The following is a 26,564-nucleotide window of genomic DNA, read 5'->3' as shown; positions in this document are numbered from 1 at the left end:
ACCCCCACTTTAAGAACCCTTAATGTAAACAACATTTATTTGTTTTGTTTTTGGTCAGGATTCTACGAGCAAACTATTTTCAGGTCAGGATTGAAGACACTATTCAGGTTTTCTGGAACGTTCTTTGGATGCGTACAAAAGGTCAAAACCTTGTCACTGATGAGTGTCGTAAACAAACAAACAAACAAATAAACAAACCCTGAGGACGGCCCCCAGGTGAGAGCTGCCACCCCCCACATGTAATTCCAAGACACGCCTCCATACAATTGATGATTTATTTTGAAATCTGCAGGTTTGTGTTTTAGTGTGGACAAACACAAATGTAGAGTTTTATTTTGAGTGTCTGTGTAAGTGAGTGAGTGAGTAAATATGTGTGTGTGAGTGTGTGTGAGGGAGCGAATGAGTGTATAAATGTGAATGAATGAGTGAGTTTCTGTCCGTCTAAGTAAGTGAGTGAGTGAGTTTCTGTCTGTCTGTGTGAGTGAGTGAGTGAGTGAGTGAATGAGCGTTACGTTATTCTTTGGTGCTGTTTTGATTCTGTTGCGTGTTCAGCCGGCGTCACCGTGGACGCGGTTCTTGTGTCGTCTATCGGTGTTCCGTTCACCGTCGAGCTGACGCGTGCATGAACCCGTCGGGTCACATGACCACATGATGACACCAGTGACGCGGGTGAGGTTCATGCCTGCAGAGGCAAATATATGAACCCAAAATAGTTAAGTTTTTAATGATGCTTTAATCTGTTCAGAAAAACAAAAAGGTCAAATTCGATTTATTTAATACTTAAATGTTTTTTTTTTTTTTTTGCTGATCTCTTTTTTCTTTTTCTTTTTTTTATCAAAATTGAAAATCCTTCTCCAAGAATATCTCCTAGTTTTCTGTATGTATTTCCACATTTCTATGGTCAAAATTTGCCGAATGTACGCATTTCCTGTTCAAACTGCCGAAGCTGTGCCACACACGCTCAGCACCGCCCCCTACCAGTGCGGCACGGTACTTTCTGCCTCACCCTGGGCATTTATGGCCGATCAGGAAGAATAAACGGGTCACACACACATTCATTAAATAAATGAGACAGTGGAACGTCAGCATGTGCAGTACATGTGTGATCAAACATGTATGTTGCAATGGGCTCGAGCCTGCGTCAGTCAGTGTGTGCGACACAGAGCTCAGCGCTGCCTCACCTCACCGCTCTCCTGTGTATTTGAACAGGAAGCACATAAATTCAGCGATTTTCACCATAGAAATGTTGAAATCATACAGAAAAGTCATTTATCGAACAGTCTAAAAGTGGACTAATTGATTTTCTTTTATCATGGCTAGGATTTTACTTGTCATAGTGACAGGGGAGGCTCTGGACAAGATCAAACCCCGAGATCTGTGTGGGGTGACCTCAGGGTGACCTCAGGGTGACCTCAGTTTCATCTGCCACTGTAATGAAAAGCAGCATAAATCAAGCTTGACTGTGGTTTTTTATTTGCCCGGGGCCTTTGAAAACAAGCTGTCAGCTGGTAGAGTCCGGGGTAAGAGACACACGTCTGAACATGGTTTTTATTTTTAAATACGTCCTCAAATACCTCAACATCCACTGCCACAGTCTGAAGAAACACAGATTTCATTTCATTTTGTTCATTTAAATCTCAGCATGACAAAATAAGGACATTTGTGTTTGCTTAGAATATTTCCAGTCTCGTATATTAAAGTACCTTAAAGAAATACTTTTGGAGTAAAAGTACAACGATGTGAACAGAAAACGACTTTGGTAGAAGGTGAAGTCACTATTTTATAAAGTTACTGTGACATTTACTGGAGTAAAAGTACACAATGAGTAAAAGTACACACTTTATTTCGGAAAAGTGCTGCGTCAACAATACGTGATCTGAGATTCACAGGTTTCTTTTCTGGATGTGAAGTTGAAAACCAGCTGCTGCCGCTGCTGCCACTTCTGCTGCCACTTCTGCTGCTGCTGCTGCTGCCACTTCTGCTGCCACTTCTGCTACTGCTGCCGCCACTGCTGCTACTGCTGCTGCCACTTCTGCTGCTGCTGCTGCCACTGCTGCTGCCACTTCTGCTGCCACTTCTGCTACTGCTGCCGCCACTGCTGCCACTTCTGTTGCCGCTGCTGCTGCTGCTGCTTCAGCATGAACCTGCCCACACTTGCTTTTCTATTTTCACCTCATTCACAGTATCAGGAGTTTTTAACTCACCAAAAGTTCAAACTACAAAAACTACAGTTGTGACTCACTGGTTTCAGGCGAACGCTCAGTATCTGTGTTGTAACTCTGGAAGTTTGTTTACTGTGACGTCAGCTGTCACAGTGACGAGTCCCTCACTGCTGCTCTTTGGTACATTGTGTTTACATACATGACATTTTGTAGATTTGTCATATAAAATTTCATAGGCTAGATTTTTTTCTCCATTTTTTTCTGTGATTGACAGCTGTCCAACAGTCCAATAGGAGCCTTCCAAGACATGAACTCAGAGTCAGGGAAACAGTGGGAGTCACAGGTCACAGGCTACCAAAAATCGGAATTATGAGGAAAAAGGTCATAATTTTTAAATTAAAGTCAGAATTATGAGAAAAAAATCGGAATTCTGATATTAAAGTCAGAAAGTCGGAATTCTGAGATTAAAGTCAGAATTGTCGGACTGAAGTCAGAAATTTGGAATTCTAAGGTTAAAGTCAGAAAGTCGGAATTCTGAGATTAAAGTCAGAGAATTGGAATTCTGAGATTAAAATCAGAAAGTCAGAATTCTGAGATTAAAGTCATTAAACCAGAATTCTGAGATTAAAATAGCAATTATGAGGAAAAAGTCATAATTCTGAGATTAAAGTCAGAAAATCGGAATTCTTAGATTAAAGTCAGAAAGTCATAATTCTGAGATTAAAGTTGTCAGAAAATCAGAATTCCGAGATTAAAGTCAGAATTCTCAGATTAGTCAGAAAGTTGGAATTCTGAGATTAAAGTCAGAATTGCTGTTTTTTTTTGTTTTTCTTTCAATAATTCATTTTGAAATGTGACCCTCCTCCTCTTCCGTAGATAAAAGCCTGCTAATTAATCAAACAGGTGAGAGAGCTCAGGAAACAGTGGGAGGTTGAACTTGCTTTGTTTAAACACTATTAATACAAATGCTCAGAGTCCATGGCCTACATTTAAACTGGCGGGGGGCGGAGCCTCAGCTCAATGTTTGTCTTATCAAACTGCAGATAATGGTTCCGGAACCTGCTCGGCCAGTGGCTCGGCTTGGCTCCTCCCACTTCCTGGCGTATGGACAAACATGGCGGCGAGCGACGGCACACGGCGGAGTCGTGTTTACAGAGCATGAGTAAGCGGCGACACCTCACCCAGCAGAGTCAACATGAAGTCACTTCACACTTGCGGATGTTTACGACAAAGTAATAAAGTGCTTTTTTCAACTGCAGAGGGCGCTGTGACAAAGTCTCAGCAATAAACCTGTTATTCATGGTTTAGACGAGAGTTACACATGATTTATAGATCAGCAGAAAAAAAAGATTGGGCCTAATCTATATACACATATATACATGTATATGTATATATATACATATATATATATATATATATATATATATATATATACACATATACATATATATATCTAAAGTGGGAGTGAAGAGTCATGTGTTAACAAACAATGATTAAATATATAAATAAGTGTGGAAAGTTTTTCACATTTACATATTCATTCATTTGTTGTGTTGTTTTACGCCTGTTTTATATTTTTATTGCTGTATTATTGTTGTTTTATGTCTTTGTTTTGTGGTTTTGTTGTTGTTCTATGTCTGTTTTTGTGTCTTATATTAGTTTGGTGTCATCGTGCTGATGTTTCGTTCTTGTTCAAAGTAAAAAGAAACGGGGCCTTCAAAATAAAAGCATTCGGTTCATGACAAATGGAGCAGGTTGATGATGACTTTGAGTCCTTGTTGATTTATGAATTCCTAAGAGTGATGATATATTTAAATTAGTATTTTAATGTGTTTTGTATTGTCTTTTAGTGTGTTTTATGTTTTTTTTTAAACGTGTCCTTTATTTTCATTCATTTATTTTTTTAACTCTAAAAAGAAATTAATGAAAAAAAACTTTAACTAGTACAACGATAGAGATTTGAAGTATTTCTTAATACAAATAAAATAATATAATTATATTATTATTATTATTATTATTATTATCATATTTTATTTTGACATGTCACCTTACCGGAAACTCCGTGTGGTGATGGTCAACTCCTATGGACTTGACAACGGAGAAGAGGAAGGAGGGGCTGTCAGGAGGAGGGGCGGGGCCTGTGCATGCCGGTGACCAATGACAGTGCAAGTAGCAACAGGTGAGCGGAACACACACACACACAGGAGCAGCAGGTTCTGTCTGACATGACAGGAATTAGAGAAGCGAGGACCATTTCAGCTGTGATCCGGATTATCTGAACCCGGATCTGTCTCTCTGTGAGTGTATGTGTGTGTGTGTGTGTGTGTAAGTGCAGTCAAACTTGTCGGTGAATTATTGATCTCCTTTTACTCTTTTTTTCTTTCTTTCTTCTTCTTCTTCTTCTTCTGTTTTTTTTTCTTTCTTTCTTGTCTAAAATGGTTGTTCGACATCAGAGCAGTTTTTAAAAGTCTTCGGGACCGGAACCGGGACTCTCTAGAGGATTTTACCCTAACAGAGACGATCTAATCCCGGACACCTCGGGCACCATGATCAGCTCGGAGGGCCTTCGGCCGAGCTCCAACGGCAGGAAGCCGCTGGGGAAGCTCGCTTCGCGGCTGGAGGAGGTGAAGAACCCGTGGCGACAGGGATCCACGCTGGAGCTGAGCCACAACGAGGCGGCGCGCTTGGCCACGGACGCGCTGCTGGAGCACGGAGAGAAGGAGTACCGGAGGGTTCTGGCCGAGGAGCGGGAGGTCAACTTCCTGTCCCCGCCGGAGATTCGCTACATCTGCCAGTACTCCGCCAAGAGCTGCGGGGGGTCCGACAGCAACGGGACGGGAGCCGTGGGTGAGCGGGACTTCGGCGACGGAGACGCCGTGTCGGAGCTCACCTCCGGGACTTATTTCCCCATGATGTCCGACGAGGAGCCGCCGATGCTGGAGCTCGGCTGGCCGGAGAACCCGAACCGATACGGACCGTCCGAGACACAGATTTACTTCCAGAGGGACAAGTCTCATAATGTCAAAGACCTGATCCGATCACTGATCAATAAAGCCAAGAAGGTAAGAACATCCGCAACTCATCGATAAACTTCCATGAAAGAGGTCAAGGTGAACGTGTGACGTCATCAGCAGGTGCAGACACCTGACCACAAGCTGTCAGTGGAAAAAAAACAACATATATGTATATATATATATATATATATATATATATATATATATATATATATATATATATATATACATATATATACATATGTGTGTGTGTATGTATACATAGGCCGATATACAGTTTATTATATGTTTACATACACACACACACACACACACACACACACACATATGTGCATACCCTATTATGTTTCCATAGACAGAACACATTACATTCATGTAACATATAACAACATATATTTATTATATGTACAACCTGTTCCTAACATACAACATATGTTATGATGTATAATATACAACGTATAACACATAAATATGTATGTGTGTGTGTAGTCTCTAAAACTGCATGTTTATTTATGAAGACAGTTGTAATCACATCTTTATATAACTTCATAAAAGTGAAACCATAGTTCACGTTGATCTCTTCTCGTCTTCTACATGTACTTGTGTGACGTGTGTGTATTTATACTGTACATGTATGTGTATATGTACACACAAATAACGCAGTACATAACCCAGCAGGTGAACCATAGAAAGACAGTGTGATTATATATAAGATGAGGGTTCTTTTAATATAAAATTTAAACGGAACAGAAATGTGATTATTCATTTGAACATGTTGATGCTATCAGGTTAGACACAGTCCATCGTTAGACGCACACTGAGGACATTTATGGACATTTGTGGCAGAAAGAGTAGAGCAGAATAAAAACATGATGAAAACATGGAGCACGTGAAGAGTGCAGTGTCAGAGACGGCGTGTGTTTGTTTCCTGATCACTGAGCTGCTCTGCTGTCTCTGTCTTCACCGTCCATGTTTGTGCACCACTGGACACAAGTTAGGTTTTTACTATTGTGGAGTGTCTTTGTGGTGGTTTTGTGTCTCTTTGTGGTTGTTTGTGTCTCTTTGTGGTTGTTTGTGTCTCTTTGTGGTTATTTTGTGTCTCTTTGTGTCTCTTTGTGGTGGTTTGTGTCTCTTTGTGGTGGTTTGTGTCTCTTTGTGGTGGTTTGTGTCTCTTTGTGGTTGTTTTGTGTCTCTTTGTGGTTGCTTTGTTACATTACATTACATTTGTGTCTCTTTGTGGTTGCTTTGTGTGTCATTGTCTTTTGTCTGATTTGTTTTGTGTCTCTTTTTTGTTTTGTGTCTCTGCTGTTGTTATTTTGTGTCTCTTTGTGGTTGTTTAGTGTCTCTTTGTCTTTTTTGTGTCTCGTTGTGTTGTGTCTCTTTGTCTTTTGTGTGATTTTTTTGTGTCTCTTTTTTTGTTTTGTGTCTCTTTGTGGTTGCTTTGTGTCTCGTTGTGGTTGCTTTGTGTCTCGTTTTTTTTGTGCCTCGTTGTGGTTGTTTTGTGTCTCTTTGTGGTTGTTTTGTGTCTCTTTGTCTTTTTGTGTCTCTTTGTCTTTTTTGTGTCTCGTTGTGGTTGTGTTGTGTCTCTTTGTGGCTGTTGTGTCTCGTTGTGTTGTGTCTCTTTGTGTTCTTTTTGTGTTTTTTGTGTCTCTTTGTCTTTTGTGTGATTGTTTTGTGTCTCTTTTTTGTTTTGTGTCCCTGCTGTTGTTATGTTGTGTCTCTTTGTGGTTGTGTAGTGTCTCTTTGTCTTTTTTGTGTCTCATTGTGTTCTTTTTGTGTCTCTTTGTCTTTTGTGTGATTTTTTGTGTCTCTTTTTTGTTTGTGGTTGCTTTGTGTCATGTTGTGGTTGCTTTGTTTCTCGTTGTGGTTGTTTTGTGTCTCTTTGTGGCTGTTGTGTCTCGTTGTGGTTGTGTTGTGTCTCTTTGTGTTCTTTTTGTGTTCTTTGTGTCTCTTTGTCTTTTGTGTGATTGTTTTGTGTCTCTTTTTTTGTTTTGTGTCTCTGCTGTTGTTATTTTGTGTCTCTCTGACTGTGAATTTTTGCTTCTCTTTTAATTCTGTGATTGCTGGAGATGAACTTGCGTGACTTTTTAACTTTGACCTCAAGACTAAAGTCTGATCATTTTATCATGATGGTTGCAGCATCATCATCATCATCATCATAACACAACAAACAAACAGTCTGACACTGAGACACATGTGGCTCCTGAGTCACTTCTCCTCTTCTTCTTTTTCTTCTTCTTCTTCTTCTGTGTATAAATAGACTTAGTTCTCTTATAATAATAATAATACATCATACTTATATAGCGCTTTTAAGGACACTCAAAGATACTCAAGTTCTATGAGCAGAGTCCTCGAGTCTATTGATAATAAAAGAAAATAATAATAAAACCACTTGTTATCAGTCCTCACTATAAGGAAATACAACCTTCCTCTTCTTCCTGATGGTAACATGAACCTGTTCCTCATGTCGTCACTGTGTCAGCAGGTCATGGGTTCATCATTCACTGATTAACAACAGCTAATTTATAAACAGCATCAATTAAACACCTTAGTTAATAACATTTTATTCAAGTGTTTCTGTCTAGAGACGTGAAAACAGACGCTCACTCTCCCACACCAAAGTTCACAGAGAAAATCAGGGATTTTAACGTCACACACACAGGAGTTGTTGATCCACTGCTGCCTCCATCACTAAGTTCAAATGTCTTATTTCATGAGTTTGGACATTAAATCCTTCGTTCAGATTGACCTCAGTGACACAAAGTGTCCACACGAGGCAGCAGAGGACCAGCAGCTCCTGTGTCCCCGAGAGCTGAAATCACTGATTTTCTCCATGGACTTTGGTGTGTGAGAGTGAGTGAGTGAGTTTCTGTTGTACACTGCAGTTATTTTGGTCCCATGTTTCTTGTGGACGGATTAGAACGTGGCGTCACCGGGGGACTGAGTGGTAAACGTTTGCCCCCGGGGCGACAGAACAGGTTAGTGTGGTTCATCAGGCTTTGTTCGTGAGACGCAGGAAACTTTGTGAATGAGAATCAGGTTTAAGTACGAGAGCGTTCACGTGAAAACATGTTTGGGTTTTTAACATGAAATCCATGAAACGGAGCCAGAAGAAGAGTCATAATCAATATACATATGTATTTTACACTTCAATTCTATTTTAAAAAGCCACGTTTTTAATTTTAAGCCACATTATTGGTGTTGTAACACACATAAATATAAAAGCAGGTATGATCTGAAAATGAACGTTAATAATGAGTGTATATTTTAAGATCATGTGATGCAGATCATAAACAGCAGTGTGCAGCTTTATATCCACACATATCTCCTATATCAACATATAGACTCCAAATATACCCTAATCATTTAGAAGACATCCCAGCTCACCCTGTCTGTCTGTCCCTCCAGGTCATCGCGTTGGTCATGGACGTATTCACAGACGTGGACCTGCTCTGTGACCTCATGGAGGCGTCCAACAAGCGCCGCGTCCCTGTCTACATCCTGCTGGACGAGAAGAAGCTCGACTACTTCACGGACATGTGCTCGGCGCTCGACATCCAGAACTCGCACCTCAGCGTGAGTTTGGCGATATTTATGCAACATTATCACGATATTTAAGTAGTGATACGATATTATTGCGATATTTATGCAACATTATCACGATATTTAAGTAGTGATACAATATTATTGCGATATTTATGCAACATTATCACGATATTTAAGTAACGATACGATATTATCACGATATTTAAGTGACGATGCGATATTATCACGATATTTAAGTGACGATACGATATTATCACGATATTTAAGTGACGATACGATATTATCAAGATATTTATGCAACCTTATCAAGATATTTAAGTGGCGATACGATATTATCACGATATTTAAGTTGCGATATGATATCACGATATTCAAGTGGTTGTACGATATTATCAAGATATTTAAGTGACGATACGAAATTATGATATTTAAGTCGCAGTACAATATTATCACAATATTTATGCAACATTATATGATATTGTTACGATAGTCACTATAACATGTGTCGTGTTTCTGTGCAGAACATGCGTATCCGCACTGTGTGCGGCGACACTTACTGCACCAAGAGCGGCAAGAAGTTCAGCGGTCAGGTGCTGGAGAAGTTTATGATCATCGACTGTGAAGAGGTCATCGCGGGGTCATACAGGTGAGGACACACACACACACACACAGGGGGTGTTTGATGGTTTGTCTGTTCTTTTTAGGTAAGAAAAAGATTTCCGATAGTTTAAGCTTCTTAAATGTGAACATTTTCTTAATTTCTTTGCTCTGAATAACAAAGAAGTCATTAAAAGTGAATCATTTTGGTTTATGGACCAACCGATTAATCGAGAAAATAATCGACAGATTAATTGATTATGAAAATAATCGTTAGTTGCAGCTCTAAACCTTATTTGAGCTAACATTACTTTGTAGTTGGTTTTTCTGTCTTTACAGATTTTATCCTGGGACTCTTTTGTCTTGTGGCTAAAACTGACTGCCTTGTGTTTTTTTTCCCTTCAAATGAGACGGAGAAAACAAAAGCATCAGAATGTCCACTGGGCACACGGAATAGTTTGTCATGTGACAGGATCTCAGTGTAGTGAGAGTCGCAGCTGTAACACTGAGGCCTCTTCAGAACAGTGTTCCTCAGTCGCTGACTCATCCTCAGCTCAGACTTGGCTCCATTTTGTTTTTGCTGTTTGCACCTCATTTCCACAGGGACGTTGTGTGTGTGTGTGTGTGTGTGTGTGATGTACCGCTGAAGCTGCCAGACAAACACTGCTGTAAATCACTGGGGGATTGTGGTGTTGCAGAGAGAGGCAGTGCTGGTAATGACTGTGTGTTTTGTTGTTGTTTTTTTATCACCGTCCTTCTTCTTCCTGCTGTTCTCATAAATCTGGTGAAACTGAAGCCGCTCTCACTGATCAGACACCAAACTTCTTCACAAACCACTTTAACTATGTGACGCTGCAGCTCCTCACTCAGTTCTAGCTCCACTCGGTTTGGTATCAGTCGTGTTGTTTTCCATGACTTCATCGTCAGTCACGTATGAAAGTACCTTAAAGAAATACTTTTAGAGTAAAAGTATGTGACCAGAATATGACTTTAGTAGAAGTTGAATTCACAAAGTTTATGACATGTACTGTACTTAAGTATCAAAAGCATGGGTTCAATTCCTGCCTCTGCACGTCTACATGTGACACTTAAGCCCATGTTGCAGCATGTGAATGGGTTATGAAAGATGTGTGAATGGGTGAAAACTGTAGTGTGAAGCAGCTCATCAGCACTAGAAAAGCTCTAGATAAATACAGACCATAATAGCAACTCTTCTTCTTCTTCTTCTGGTTGTATTTGGTAGTAACGAGGAACAAATAGAGTTAGAGGAAATGTCGTGGAGTAAAAGCACAAGCTGATAACTAAAGTACAGATACAGACTCATTCACCCATTCACTCGTTCACTCACTCACCTATTCACCCACTCATACACTCACTTATTCACTGATTCAGTCACTCTTTCACTCACTCTTTCACTCACTAATTCACTCACTTACTTATTCATTCACTCACTCATACAATCACTTATTCACTCGCTTACTCATTCACTCATTCGTTCAGTCGTTCATTCACTCATAACCTCACTTATTCAGTCACTCATTCACACACTCATTCACTCACTTATTCAGTCTCTCACTTATTCATTCACTCACTCACTCACACTTGTGTCGGACGTTGCGAATTCATGTTTACACAAACTGCTTTGGACTGACATTTGAAATGAATTAACTTTATTGTTAAAAATGCTTATTCTTTGTTGAGTTAACACCAAATTGTTTCCATGTCAGTGGCTGAAAAAAATCTAAAATAAATTGCGTGTCCTTTGGCAAATACTGTTAAAGTCAATGTACATATTTATATAATGTCACAATCGCTTGTATCTATATACTGTATGTTGTGTTTTTAGTGTGATGCTAAACGGCATTTTCCTGTCTCTGTGCAAACAGCAAACAGACGTCAACAAGAAACAAGAGACAACTGACAAATGAACAGTGTAAAGAGATTCATCTAAAACGAGTAATGAGCTGTTGCTACATGAGCCCAGATCAACAATTCTACAGATAACGTAGATTACATTTAAGACTAAACACGATAACTTCAGTCTGAACTAGAAAGTGTTTAACCTGAATTAATCTGAGGCTTCTGGACAAAATAAAGTTTACACAACATTACACTGCAGAAAAATAATGTTAGCGCAAATAAGGTAACGTTTAGCTTTAACAAAATAATGTTAGCTCAAAAACACTGTTGCCAACTCCTCAGTAAGGACAGTCGCTATTGACTGTCCTAAAAGTCGCCAGAAGTCGCTAAATGACGTCATCGCCTAATTTGCATAATTGACAATTTGCCTGATATAACCGCATGTGCGCCGTGACACAGTACAGATATCACATATCAGACATAACACATATGTTATGTCTGATATGTGTCAGATGCAGTGATTTATTTTTTGTGTGAGACTGAGTGAAGAAACATTTATAATTAAACGGAGGTGGCCATGCGCATGCGCGATTCATTAGCAGCCTGGACGCGGAGTGGTGAGGGTCTCCTCTCTGCTCTGACCGCAGGCTGGGACTGCTGCGGACACTACTGTGAGACTGACCGCCTGCGAGTGCTTTGGGAGGGGATCCCGGCAGCACCCGCTGCTTGTTGAGCACAGTAACTGCAGAGTGATACGTGCTTTCACACGAGAGTCTGCAAACACCACAAAAGTCTCCAATAACACCAGAAAAAGTTGCTAGATTTGTCGCTAGTCGCTTTTGACAAAAAAAGTCGCTAGGAGGCGTTGGAAAGTTGCCAGATTTAGCGACAAAGTCGCCAAGTTGGCAACACTGCTCAAAAAAGATAATGTTTAGCCTCAACAAAATAATGTTAGCACAAATAAGGTTACGTTTAGCTTTAACAAAATAATGTTAGCTCAAAAAAGGTAACGTTTAGCGTCCACAAAATAATGTTAGCTCAAATAAGGTAATGTTTAGCCTCAACAAAATAATGTTAGCGCAAATAAGGTAATGTTTAGCCTCTACAAAACAATGTTAGCGCAAATAAGATAACGTTTAGCCTCAACAAAATAATGTTAGCGCAAATAAGGTAACGTTTAACCTCAACAAAATAATGTTAGCGCAAATAAGGTTACGTTTAGCCTCAACAAAATAATGTAAGCGCAAATAAGATAACGTTTAGCTTTAACAAAATAATGTTAGCTCAAAAAAGGTCATGTTTAGCCTCAACAAAATAATGTTAGCGCAAATAGGGTAACGTTTAGCCTCAACAAAATAATGTTAGCGCAAATAAGGTAATGTTTAGCCTCAACAAAATAATGTTAGCGCAAATAAGATAACGTTTAGCTTTAACAAAATAATGTTAGCTCAAAAAAGGTCATGTTTAGCCTCAACAAAATAATGTTAGCGCAAATAGGGTAACGTTTAGCCTCAACAAAATAATGTTAGCGCAAATAAGGTAACGTTTAGCCTCAACAAAATAATGTTAGCGCAAATAAGATAACGTTTAGCTTTAACAAAATAATGTTAGCTCAAAAAAGGTCATGTTTAGCCTCAACAAAATAATGTTAGCGCAAATAGGGTAACGTTTAGCCTCAACAAAATAATGTTAGCGCTAGCCTCAACAAAATAATGTTAGTGCAAATAAGGTAACGTTTAGCTTTAACAAAATAATGTTAGGGCAAATAAGTTAACGTTTAGCCTCAACAAAATAATGTAAGCTCAAAAAAGGTTACGTTTAGCCTCAGAATTTTTTTTTACTTTAAGTAATTAATGTTTAATTATTCTTAGAAAATAAAATCCATGTTTTTTATGTTATCTTCTTCTTCTTTTATTTTAATCAAATAAAATGCGCCATTGTTTGAGTAGATATTCTCCTGGGGCGACCAACAACTGCTCAATCACTTTATTTCGACGTTAAGCGCCCGTCCGTGGAAACTCTGAGCCACATTTATACGTTTTTACGAAGTAAAGATGGTTGTTGAACATGAATGTAGTGATTAACGCTTGTGCGGGGGAGGCGTCCTGGCCTTTGATCGGCTGCTAGTGTCTGATATTTGTGAGTGGTGAGTGAGTGATTCATGGCAGCAGAGGAAAGTCGTCCGGCAGGTTCTTCAAACCACACTCGCAGAGTCTCAGAAAACACTCACACACTCAGACTTTATTATTGTTTTTCACTTTCTGCTTACTAAAGTTTTCTTGTTGTCTCGGAGGGTTACGTCAAAACCAGTGTCTCCTTTATCTGCGATTTTTAAAGCGACCGTCGTGCAGAGTTGGTCCTGTTGTCGTGCAGTCCCACCTCTTTTGTACTTGTTGGAATTCTTCCCTCGCAGGTGTGCTGGGCTCGCCGCGATGTGGAATGACACAATTTTTTTTATACCATTGTTGTTTGGACGACGTTCAAATGCCTTTTGACAAGTAGATAAAGACGTCACAGTGTGGCGTGTTGGTGTGAAGGCGCCTCAGTCAGTGCATTTCTTTCCATTTGTTGTCAAACAGGTGTGTCGGCAAAAAGGAAATCTGAGGGGACTTTAAGGTCTTTTATCTTTATGACTTAACCCTAATCCACTAATCTGGACTGACATGGCGATAAAGACTCTCAAACACCTGCTGACACTGCATCACACCAGATCTGGTCATGATGTCATGTGTTGATTTTGAATTATAATGCTTCATTCTCTCTAAATAAAAAATAAATGAATAAATAAAAACTCCAGTCACTTTGCTCTAATGGTGCGTTCCATTTGAACGCTGAGATCAGGGCGTGTCACGACCCAATTTGTCCTGGAAACTGTGCATGTGCGAAGTTTGACTACTTCCTGGTAAACTATTTACACCAGGTTGCGGTAACGGCATCAGACCTCAGAAATTCCCAGGTCTGACCATAAATGGAATGCAGTATTTAAGATTAAAGTCTGTCTCGCTAAGCCTGAGATGAGATGGGATTCCGAGGTGGCTGCCATCGTACAAACACTGCCAATTTGACCGTTAACGTCACTTCTGTCGTTTATTTGTTTCACAGTAAATCAGTCGTACTCATGTTACTGTTTCATTTTTACCCGTCGATGTGCAGCTGTGCTCTTTGTGTTGTGACAGTGAACTGAATTTCCGTCCCACGCCCAGAGTATTATTATGTCATTAGAGTATTTTTTCATGACGATAACGAGACGGTGACGAGGTGAACATGGATCTTTGATGACGAAAACATGGCGAGACGTGTGTGAGTTTTTGTTGACGAGACGAGAGTGAACGTAAATGGCGGTCTGTCAGACGTTCAGAACACATGACTTTTCTGCTTATTGTGCGCGGAATCTGTCAATTAAAACCTAAAAATTCCTTGGTCCGTGTTTCAAGACGGGTCGGGTGGGTTGCCGACATCGCCGCCGACCCCTGGCTCCTGATTTCCGTGGGCCGCTCCCCGCCCTGGTGACGCGGTTGGGGTGCACTGAGGATAGTCTGCTCCGATCGACCGTCGGAGGGACTTAAAACTTACTGACCTAAATGAATTTGTTAAAAGCTTTTTGAGTTTTCGTCGACTAAAGAATCTAAGAAGCGTTTTAGTCCAAAAGACTAAGACTAAATCTAAAATGGCTGCCAAAAACAACACTGGCCTGACCTGAGTGAAGCAACCCCTCAAATCACAACACTGCCCCCTACAGGCGTGTACAGTTTACACCAAATGCCGATCCCCAGCTTTATCAAGAAGATAAAGTCATTATGCCTGAGGCTAACTTTACTGTTTGGTAATGTTTAGTTTTTTTCCTGCACGTGATGGTGTTTCCGTCGTGATAAACACTCCTCTGTCATAAACACGATAACCTTAAGGGTTTGCTTTTTTTTTTAACAAAAGGCTCACCAACCAAATGATGTGCCAGCTTAAGTCTCCGCCATTTTACGAATGTGTTTGCCTATTAATCTCAAAGGTAGACGGACTTTTAAAGACCGGCAGCTGCAGTTTGTGTTGCTTTATGAGCCGCTCGCTCTCCCACACCAAAGTCCACAGCAAAACTCCTTACATCACACTACACAGTTGGCTGTTGGAGTTGTTGGCAGATCCACTGTTGTTGGAAGTCCTTCGTTTAGATTTACCTCCGTGACACAAACTGACCAAACAAGGCAGCAGTAGACCAGCAGCTCCGGGGTTCTTGATTTTCTCTCTGGACGTTGGCACCCGTGAGTGAAGTAGTTTACACTGAAGCTGGTATAGATTTGATTTGGTGAGTCTTTTGTTCGGAGTCTTGTGTTCATGTTTTTGCTGAGACTCATCCCTGGTTTCACACCTCTCTGTTTTTGGTTGTCCCCCTCTCCAGTTTCACCTGGCTCTCCTCTCAGGTGCACAGCAACATGGTGATGCATTTCTCAGGGCGAATCACAGACAGCTTCGACCGGGAGTTCCGCTGCCTCTACGCAGACTCGCAGATCATCGACTGCTTCTACAACGCAGAGGACGAGGGGATGCCTTGCTACCCGTCCTACCAGGCCATGATGGCGCCCGGCATGGGCCTGGATTTACTCAATGAAAGGTACGGCAGTGGAGAGCAGTGGTGGTTATTTCCTCGATGCTGAAGATGATCGGTTTGTGCGTCATTGAGCGCGTGGCAGGAAAGAGCTAACGATAACAAACGAAAGCAATGGAGCAATACCACCAAATAAAACGTCTGGTTTACTTTTCCAGAATAAAACATCACAAGAAAGAATCCTCCTGAAAATTCTGCTCCGTTTGTTGTGTTTACGTTTACAGTGTATTTCCGTGCAAATGTAAATTGGTGGATTAGAGCGCAGTGCATTCATTCTGCAACCCGTGTATTTTGAGGCTTATGCTAATCTTGACTTTGGCTCCTCCTACAGGAGGGATAGGGTGTGTTCCGAAAACTCCAGCAGCCAATCGAGTGACAGCGTCTCCAGTGTGAAGGCCGCACCAGGGATGAGCTCAAATGTCGTCTACAAGGTCACCCAAGGTCACGACAGGAAGGAGCCCAACAGCGCCTCTCACCTGAGCCCCGAGAGGAGAGGTGGTGAACAGGCAGGAGGACACGCCCCCACACCAGTACCACGGCATTCTGCCAACGGAGCAGCCAACCACATCCAAGTTCCCGAGCGACCGTCGCCACCCACCTACGGTCAGCCAATGGGCATCGAGTGGAACAAACCCAGCGCAGCGGACGCCATGAGGTCGAATATTGGTGGCACCACCTCCAAGTTTCAGGCGCTGGGTTTGTACGACCACAAACCGAGTATGTTCCACGGCAGCCCGAACCCCAATCTCAACCCCAGGACGCAGACGCCGTCCCCGGTCAACGACGGCAAACTCACCGCCAAACAGAGAACTCCCTCCAACCAGTTCCTCAACAAACTGTCAGACCTCTTCCTGCCGCCGTCCGGCAAAGACCGAGACAACTACAACTTCTGGAGGTCGCCCTCCCCTCAAGGCCCCTCGCCCTGGGGAGGACCCGACCTCTCTCAGACTGAGCCGGAGAGCCAGCAGAGCCCGCCTCCCCCACCCAGCCCCACCGCTGTGTGGAGCCGGCAGGACCAGAAGCGAATGACGTTGGGCCACAGCAAACTGGACTTGGTGAACCAGTACAACAAGATGAAATCCAAGCAGGTTTACAGTCGGTTTGAGCTGAAGAGCACAAACTGAGCAGCGGAGAAGCTGAGCAGCTCACGCCTACCACCTCACATCACGTCAATCTTTTATCGCGTGGAAAGTTTCGGTCAGTTATTCCTGGAGGGAAAACGAGCCTCTTCTCTCTCACTGAGTTTTACTCACACCCGGAAAAACGCAGCAACACCACGAACCTTAAACAAATACTGTAGATAATAATCAGTCTATGGAAATCATCACCTCTTCATTCTCCAACGGCCTCGACCTGAGTCATGTTCTCAAATATAAGTACATGTTTACAGCGTCTTGTAAGCTTTCACATTTGTGCAGTTATCCGATTTTATTGTGACATAATAATAATAATACTATAAATCTGCTTAAAAATGTCTCAAAACCACACGGAAATCGCTTGATTGTAAGTGTCACAAGGTTCTCGAATGACTGGAAAGATGCAGTGTGGCACATCCGCCTAAATCAGCAGGACTGTATGCTGGTGATTTTCCTATTTTTTTAATTTAATCCCGATAATGGAAATTGTGAGTCGTGAAAAAATGATTCCCATTTTCACGCGCATCTCTACTTTAACTCAGCGTTGAGATGATCCCCGATTTAATACCTTAGGTTTCCTTACATAGCGCGAAACTCAATGTTCTGTCCTTTTTTTGTTGTTGTTTTTTTTAATACTAACTTAGGACTAGCATTTATATCCACCTCGAGGGCGGGGCCTCTTCCACGGAACACGCCATGTTCCTTCATGTTCATCAATGAACCAAAAAAAAACAACCACCAGAGCGCCTTAAGTGTTTTTCCGTCACCTGAAGGCCTTGTACGTTCCTCTCGGTGCTTGGTGAGGGGAGCGTTATTGTGCTGATGTCTGCAATAAATAACTTCACCACTGGAGGCCGCTCTGAACCACACACTGGACCTTTACTGTAAGTTTCTTACGCGACGTTTTTCAACTCCTCGTGCTGCACATTTGTCTTTGCAGTAACTTTGTGTATTTGTATAGTTATAAGTGTAGTTAACGCTAACTGTGTCATTTGCGTAAATATTCGAGTTGTTTTTGGCGACATCGTTTTCCACGAGTTGGCAACAAAAGGAGAACCTGACATTTGCTGAGTAACGCTGGTCGATGACGATCCATGTTTTTGATACGCAGTATGTTGTGTGTTTTTGTTTACCGAAACTTTCCATTTGGCAGTGTTGTCTTTTCTTTTTGTTTGTTTGTTTGTTTTGCGTTGACTAATGTACATTCTGTTGTAAATAGTACATTAACTGGCAGGATTTCGGGTTATTGTTTTATAACAAAGAAGAAGAAGAAAAAAAACACTCCCTTTAACTGGTTTGTTTATGTCATTTTATTTTTACAGTGTATGATTATTTTCTGGAGAATGTGAAGCGTCTGTGATGATGCTGGTATTACTTTGTAAAAAGAACATTTAAGGATTTAATAAAAACTGTTGAAAGAGATGTCGCTCATGTCGTTTTTGTCACAGATTGGATCATATATATTTAATTTTTCACTTTTACGTGATACCTGAACAGCAGCGACTGGTGAAAAAATCTATTTGTATTTGGAAAAAAACAGCTGACGCGATCGATGACAGATCAGACGATCTGTTCAGAGCTGAGACACACCAAGTGTTGCCTCTTGCTGTCACAGCATGATGTTTCAAACTAGTTTGACGTTCACAAAAGTTTATAAAGACATGACGGACTCAGTCCTCACGGCTGTGGGCACCAAAGAGCTTTCTACGGTGGTCCGACAGGGGCAAACACACTGCAACGACCCAAAGCACATGCAGGAGGAGAAACAAGCAGCATATTCACAAACGCTGCGGATTCCCAAAACACTAGCAAGTCCCAAAACGCCAGCAAGTCCCAAAACATTTGCGTTTGCCCCTCGTGCACGTTGTTTTTAAATAAAACACAAGTTCCCTGAGAGACTCTGCGTCCTGTTGATTGACATTCTGACATAATAACAAGATTAAAGAAGAGCACACTCTCTGAATGATGTTAAGACCCCGTCTTGTGTCTTGTGGCTTGTTGTGGGTCAGAGGAGCGCAAGGACGTCTGCAGGCCTGGCACATCCACGTGAGCGATCAACTGTCCCTGCCAGGAAATCCTGGACAGGGGCGAGGTCACAGGCCGCAGCACGAACAATGAGGCGTAATGAAACCTCGAAGAACGTGGAAACAACGTGGAACAATGGAGTCCCAGCAGAAGTGGACGGGGACAATGACGTGAAAACCCACCTAGACACAAATATCATGTTTGCGAAGGAAACAGAGGTACTTTCACTCTGGAACGCCAGTGTCCTCGATGATTTTCAGACGTTTAAAAAAACGTTCCGCTTTCGGAAATGCTCACAAGCCACAGGTCCACTTGTTGCTGGGGGTGGGAATCTTCCACGATTCCATTATGAAACGATTATCGATGCAGATAAGATCCATGACCTTAAATTTCAGGATTCAGAATTTAATCCTGGACATTCTCTTTTCCTCCATTTCAGACATTTCCTTTGCCAAATGTTGGAGTTTTCTTTTTAACTGATCTACAGTTGATTCCTGTGTCCAGCGTCGCGCTCATGACTCTTCCAGTGATGAATTTAATCTCAAAATTCCTCAATGTTCTGATTTAGATTTTACAATTCAGATTCTAATCTCAAAATTCTGATTTAAAATCTCGGAATTCTGACTTTAATCTAACCTAAATCCCAGAATTTCTCAATGTTTGGACTTTGGACTAATCTCAGAATTCTGATTTAAAATCTCATAAAGCGATGTTTCCTGTTTTATTTTGAAATCACTTTGTCTTCTGAGTTTACTGCTGTTTTTACTTCCTGTGATTTTTTTTTTTTTAATCACCTGGTGTCTATCATTAATCACCTGACCACACACACACACACCTGTGTCAGTCCCTGCTTCTTTGCTTGTTTGACGTCCGTTGTCAGAGTTTTGCTCCTGATCCACAGATCCTCTGGATCTCCGCCGTGTTTGTGACGTCAAACATGGTCCAGGTAAGAAGTCAGAAGAAAAAATAAATCCTTTGTCGGGGTTTTGTGAGGTTGCTCCGAGTTTGGAAACTGGTTCAGTTCAATCTTCAGACTGGGAACTCGGAAACTCCGACTTCTGCCTACAGTTGGTGATGGTAGCTCAGTCGTCTTTAGTCTTGAAGTTGGAGGGTTTGAGTCCTGCCTCTGGGCAAGACGCTTCATCCCCACATCGCAATTAGAATGTGTAGTTTTTGCACACAGACCCAGGAGCGGTGGGCCACACTTATCTGGGGGGGCTTGGGTGCCTCGTAACAACTGAATGTCCCTGTCATGGGATTAATAAAGTCTCATTTTATCTTAGCTTATAAATACAGACCTGTATGGAGTCGTCGTTCCATTTATATCGGAGGTCTGAAGTGGGAGTGAGTCACCTCCGAGTCGACCACGTTCCTGGTAAGAAATCCGACTTTCCCAGTTGGGAATCCGACTCAAGGGAGCGTTCGGTTCAAACGTCAGTCTTGGACCTCGGAAATTCCGACTTCTGCCTACAGCTGGTGATGGCAGCCCACACCGCAATTGGAATTTTTGCACAAATTCACCTAGCGATTTGACCCATCCTTGCTCAGGGGCTTCACCACCTTGGCTTTTCCCAGGATTAAACTGCCCAATTCCATCTTCTAGGCAAGGAAAGTGCGGTATATGATATATTTATCACACTCTTACTGCAACAAAGTCTTATCTTATCTTATCTATACAGATTGAAGTTTGTTCATCGGGGCTTACGCTGCGTTCCATGAACATCAGAGGTGGGAAGTCTGAACTGGGAGTGACATCACCTCCGAGTCGACCACGCTCCAGGTAAGAAGTGGGAAGAAAACATGAACGCAAACCCAGACAAACCATTGTTAGCGATACCTGTGCGATAGCCGCACTCTGTTGATGTGGTATTTAGTATTTACCACAAGTTCCACTGATGCACTGCGGACAGCTCGAGAGGTTTCTCAGACTTTCTCAGACTCTCAGAGAGAGTGTTCTCATTGACACTTCCAACTAGGAACTCGGAAATTCCGCCTCTGTTCTATGGAATTAGCTTTGAGTCAGTATTTTTAAGCAACACTTTTCACAAAGCAAACAAAAATGAAACACACAATCAAAGGACACAAATTGCACATAAAGATACACTTTTTGTTTGCAGTGATTAGAATTTGTTGACACGGGCATGGAGTCACTGTCAGATTTTAAACGTTATGATACTTACAGTTATTTTGTCGGACGCCGACGGGAAAACCAACGACTCCAAGCCTCTGCTTGCCTGCAAAGTATTTTATTTCCACATGTTTTGACCTGGCTGCATGTGGAACAGCTGCTCATGAACTAACCCTGGTTAAAGCTGGTTAAAGCTGGTTACTGGTTTTCCTCAGCAGCTGACATGTAGGCGTTGTTGCGGGACGTCTGGTTGTTATTGGCTCCTGGTCGTCTCTGTGTCGCTGCAGAGGACGATGATGGGGACGTGCCAGGTTTTGCTGTTTTTACTACATGCGCCACATTCCGTCTCACAGGCCCAGAGTTTGTTTAGTCAAATCCAGGGTGTGACTGAAAATAGTTCAGATCACTGCTCTTACAGGTGCCTGCGTCTGGATAACGTGACTCATGTACAGTGAGTGCTATCATGTGGTATGTGTGTAATATGACCGTATAGCTGCAGCAGTTAAACAAAAAACCATCAGTCATATCGTCAGAAGTTTGTTCGTCTATACACAAACATTTCCCTGAAGCTTTAATATCTACGTAAAAAGGCACGATCGACTGGTGTCGGCTCTTCGTACGCTCACGTGTTTACGCGCCCTCCATGTCAAAGTTCAGTATAGAGAGTGGACACGATGACGGGTTTTATTACATGACGAGACAACGCTAGATTTACACGGTCTTCAACAACAGGAAGGGGCGGATCAAAAAGAAGGACGGCAATTTGAAGCCAGCAAGTGAACATGACCACACCGCTACCAAAGCTAACACGTATTATCACAGGTTTTCCTTTAAGGGATAAGTGTCCATTTTTAAGTGGCGAGACACCGGCACTAGATTTACGCGGTTCTTAAAGGGCCAGTTAGCTTTTACACTTCTACCTCAACAAGGATCAGGACACTCTACGTCCACACATAAAGTGGTCTAAGTGGGCGGAGCAAGGTGCAAATGGGACTGAGCCCCACTATGTCAAAACCTTATACAACCACACTTCAAAAAATTCGATTTTGATTTTAAAAACATGTCTAACCCTAAGGACCAGCTGGAGGTGCAGGCACAAACACACACAGCAGAAAATAGCTCTGAGAGGCAGGAAACGCTGCATCCTGAAGATACACACAAACAATGCTGCAGGTGTGCTACAACTATGATACAATGAATTCACACAGTCAACTATTATCAGTCACATTTTAATTCAAACGCTGCACAAAAACTAAGAATGCATCAAAGTCAATATTTTTGTCCAATGCTTGACATTTGACTTTACTAATATAGTAATAATTAATAAAATTGTGTGTGTAATAAAATTAATCAAGTTGATCAACTCCTCCTAATGTGATGCTAACAGTAGTGACACATGTATGTATAGTTTGTGTATATATACTGTATATATACACAGCATAAATTATGTAATCAAGGGGGGCCCAGGCAGCTCTTTAGCTTGTTTATGGTTCGGCCAACATCACTGAGTCATGGTCTCTGTGTTTACCTCCTGCACATATGAACACACACGAGGAGACACATGACTCAAAACACAGTATGTCACAACAGTCTGTCTGTGTCCTTACAGCTTCATGTTTGTCCTTGTGGGCCGTAACCTGTTTTAAATGTGTTTCACAGCCACTGTGGGTTTGTTTGTTTGTTGTGTTTATTGACGATTGTCTTTGTGTTTGTTTGTTGTCGTCATCACAGACTCACCTCAGTTTCTGTGAGAGATGTTTCACCTGAATATGACACAATGAGCCTTTAATCCCCAGGCTTCACTTTAATTCACTACCCTCTTAAGTCATTAGGGACAAAAATGTCCAATTCTAAAAATCTGGTCTAAAAACTTTCCAGATGAATTTTCTTTCTGCATTTAATTTTCATTTCAACACTTTAAATGCCACTTTGATCACTTGATGCCACTGTTGTTGTTTGTGAATGAATGAAAAATGGGTTGTTGTTTTTTTTACAGAACTCATACTTGTAGTTAAGTAATATTTCAGTCAAGTAACAATACTTACTCAAGTACTCTTTCCATAACTGAAAACAAACATCTATGCACAGCAGCTTCAAAATAAATAGCTCATGAGTTTGACCGTGGATAAATGACGGGGGAGGAGCTTGTGTCTCCAGCAGTGACACAGAATCCCACATCAGTGTCAGTCGAGTTTGAAACACGAGCAGAGAAGCTTGAGTTTCCTCGTCTGCCTCTAAAACCACCCAATCATCGTCACTGTCAACGACGACAACGTCACCTGAATTTTTACACACTGCTCCTTTAGAATTAGAATAACATGCACTTTTGTTTAACTGTTACAGTATCTGGTAAAAAAATAATAACAATAATAGCAATTATAATAATAACAATAATAATAATTATTATTATATTAATGTAAATTATTTACATTTGTTACTATGCTCACCGTTTATTTTGCTTTAAGAAGATAACGTGTTTTATAATCCATTTTTTGATTCCATTTCTCCGTGTGTGTGTGTGTGTGTGTGTGTGTGTGCGTGCTCTTAAGTCAACTGTTGAGACACAATCTCCATTTCCCGAAACACTGTTTTTTTGGAATAGGTCAGTTGGCCCTGGATTGTGTCCGGCGTCTCCTGGTGCCACTGAGTTCAACTATTACCCAATAATTTACAAACCCAGAGTCCAGTAAAGTTCAGATGTTGTGTAAAACATGAATTAGTCCAAATAGTCGATGCCAAAGTTATAATAACTTATAAAACTGCATATAATCTACAGAATAGATTGAAATCTTGTTTTTCTTTATGTTGTTCATCATGAGTTGTGGTTAATATTTAATCCAAACCTTTATTTGCTGATATTGAGGGGACTCTTACTTACCGGCACTCGAGATCAGTATCAACAAATACCAGGTCGGCTGCTGGTTTTGTCCTCCTCCTTTAAAAATCGGCTGCTGATTCTGAACTTCATCTTCTTGCCTCTGCATCTCCTGGTGTTCTGTTGTTTTGTTTGATCGTCACAGGTCAAGTTAAAAAACCATGGGCAGTGACCAGTCGCATATCGACTTCGATAAAGCCGCTCTAAGCTTCTATCACACAGCTTTACATCATGAATGTCTCTTACCAAACGTGGGCATCGACGATTCCTTGTGGAAATATTCTGGCCTCGACTCCAACTCCGTGCTGAAGGAGCAGTCCTCTCTGCTCACCACCTTACCAACCTACACCCAAATGTTGGGAACTAATTTAGCGGCACTCAGTTCAGTCCCGAACGCTGTCGGACTTGGCGCACTGGTGATCGCTCTTATAATAGAGGTCATCCTCAAGACCAACACCAACCCAAATGACCAGTCGTACGCCATGTTCCGACGCGTCTTTGGTGAAGAGAAAGCTTCAAGTGTCCGTGACACGATAAGCGAGTACCTGATGACTCACCGTGCATTCATGAACAACGAGCAGCGCTTGCAGACTGAGCTACGTAGATTAGAGGGGCAGCTGAGAGGCCATCTTATCATCCTCAGGAACTCCCTGCTGTACGACAGACAGATGAGTTCCCGCGGCTTAAAAATCTGGGTGAACGGCGCCTCCTTCCAGATCCAGATGTTGATCCATGAGGCTCGACTGAAGAGCCACACTGGTGAAGATGTGTCAAACCACCTGGCGTCAATCAACAATTTCATCAACGAGCATCTGCGGGACCTGGAAAAATTAAGGAACACATACAAGACCTACAAGATCGGGACTACAAGAATCTACCTGACCCAAACTTGTTCAAGGGACGGATGCTATCTCGACCGGTGTATGCTTGGCGACAGTGAGGCAAACTGTCAGAAAGTGCATTACCCGGGGTTCCCTTGTGATGGTTCTAGAATAGTCAACTTATATGTGGATCATGTTTTCTCAAAATATGAGCCACTGCTAAGCTTGAAGAATTACTTTTTAGATGTCCAACGCAACCTCAACTCTGTCATCCACCAACATCACTCGTTCAATCTGTCATAGACGACCTTGGGTAATTAAAGATATAATATTTAACATGTCTGCATTAAAATATCTAAAAAAGACCAGACTGATTGAGAGCCCCCTGGTGGCTAAAATTACATACTGTGAGTTTGATGTCTCTACAGACACTCAATCAAATCTATTTTACTGGTTGATCCCAAATGTACAAATCACACTTTGACTCATTGGTCTTTATAATGTGCAACATCTTCACTTTTAAAAGAAGACAAAAAATCCTTGTAACAGTGAAATAAAAAGAAAATCAAGTGAAGCCGATTTGCTGTTGTTGTCTCTGCTCAGTGTTGTATTAATGTAACAAAAACAAAGACATCTGTCCCTAAATGTGTTGAAAATTAAAAACTTGTAATGGTTTGTAGCAGTTTATAGCAGTCGGTTCCCAGAGTCAGGACACCTGGTTTATCATCACAGACAAATATATTTTGCAGAAAACTTTTCAGCTTTTTTCTCAAGATTTATGTCTTCAATAAAACATAAAATGAAGTTGTAATTCATGCTCTGCATATATACAGTATAAATACACAAGCTATACATAAATGTGCTACTACTGTTAGCATCACTGTAAAGAAGCGTACACATAAATGTGCCACTACTGTTAGCATCACATTAAAGAAGCTAACACAAATGTGTCACCACTGTTAGCATCACATTAAAAAAGCTAACACATAAATGTGCCATTACTGCTATCATCACTGTAAAGAAGTTAACAAATAAATGTGTCACTACTTTTAGCATCGCTGTAATGAAGCTAACACATAAATGTGCCACTACTGTTAGCATCACTGTAAAGAAGCTAACAAATAAATGTGTCGCTACTTTTAGCATTGCTGTAAAGAAGCTAACAAAAATGTGTTGCTACTTTTAGCATCACTGTAAAGAAGCTAACAAAAATGTGTCACTACATTTAGCATCACTGTGAAGAAGCTAACAAAAATGTGTCGCTACTTTTAGCAACACTGTAAAGAAGCTAACAAATAAATGTGTCACTACATTTAGCATCGGTGTAAAGAAGCTAACAAATAAATGCGTCACTACTGTTAGCATCACTGTAAAGAAGCTAACAAATAAATGTGTCACTACATTTAGCATCGCTGTAAAGAAGCTAACAAAAATGTGTCACTACATTTAGCATCACTGTGAAGAAGCTAACAAAAATGTGTCACTACTTTTAGCAACACTGTAAAGAAGCTAACAAATAAATGTGTCACTACATTTAGCATCGATGTAAAGAAGCTAACAAATAAATGTGTCACTACTGTTAGCATCACTGTAAAGAAGCTAACAAATAAATGCGTCACTACTGTTAGCATCACTGTAAAGAAGCTAACAAATAAATGTGTCACTACTGTTAGCATCACTGTAAAGAAGCTAACACAATAATGTGTCACTAACACAAGCTAACACAAAAATATGTATATATTGGTGCTTTGGCTGAACAGGATCAGGAAATGTGAACCCAAACAAGACAAGAAACAAAGAACA

General features: G+C 41.2%; 1 protein-coding gene across 2 annotated transcripts; it reads left to right on the top strand.

Moving 5' to 3' along the window:
• The first annotated feature begins 4,350 nt into the window (after window positions 1-4,350).
• fam83c (family with sequence similarity 83 member C) lies at window positions 4,351-18,334 on the top strand. 2 transcript variants are annotated; one of them, XM_058631602.1, is made up of 6 exons: window positions 4,352-4,459; window positions 4,616-5,224; window positions 8,585-8,752; window positions 9,244-9,368; window positions 15,570-15,782; window positions 16,108-18,334. In XM_058631602.1, the coding sequence occupies exons 2-6, from the start codon at window positions 4,709-4,711 to the stop codon at window positions 16,898-16,900; spliced, it is 1,815 nt and encodes a 604-aa protein (XP_058487585.1). In that variant the 5' UTR covers window positions 4,352-4,459; window positions 4,616-4,708; the 3' UTR covers window positions 16,901-18,334. The 2 variants fall into 2 exon arrangements, with proteins under 2 accessions (XP_058487584.1, XP_058487585.1); XM_058631601.1 differs by having other exon boundaries at window positions 4,351-5,224.
• The last annotated feature ends 8,230 nt before the right edge of the window (window positions 18,335-26,564 follow it).

This window comes from Solea solea, chromosome 6 (assembly GCF_958295425.1).
Source record: "Solea solea chromosome 6, fSolSol10.1, whole genome shotgun sequence".
NCBI classification, from domain to species: domain Eukaryota; kingdom Metazoa; phylum Chordata; class Actinopteri; order Pleuronectiformes; family Soleidae; genus Solea; species Solea solea.
This window is presented reverse-complemented; position numbering and strand designations above follow the sequence as displayed.

What these genes read in the sequence shown, in the direction of transcription:
- fam83c (XM_058631601.1), top strand. Translation starts at nt 4,709, where the DNA reads ATGATCAGCTCGGAGGGCCTTCGGCCGAGCTCCAACGGCAGGAAGCCG. An exon ending in TGATCAATAAAGCCAAGAAG is followed by an intron (nt 5,225 to 8,584) that starts GTAAGAACATCC and finishes CTGTCCCTCCAG; the next exon opens with GTCATCGCGTTGGTCATGGA. An exon ending in CTGGATTTACTCAATGAAAG is followed by an intron (nt 15,783 to 16,107) that starts GTACGGCAGTGG and finishes CTCCTCCTACAG; the next exon opens with GAGGGATAGGGTGTGTTCCG.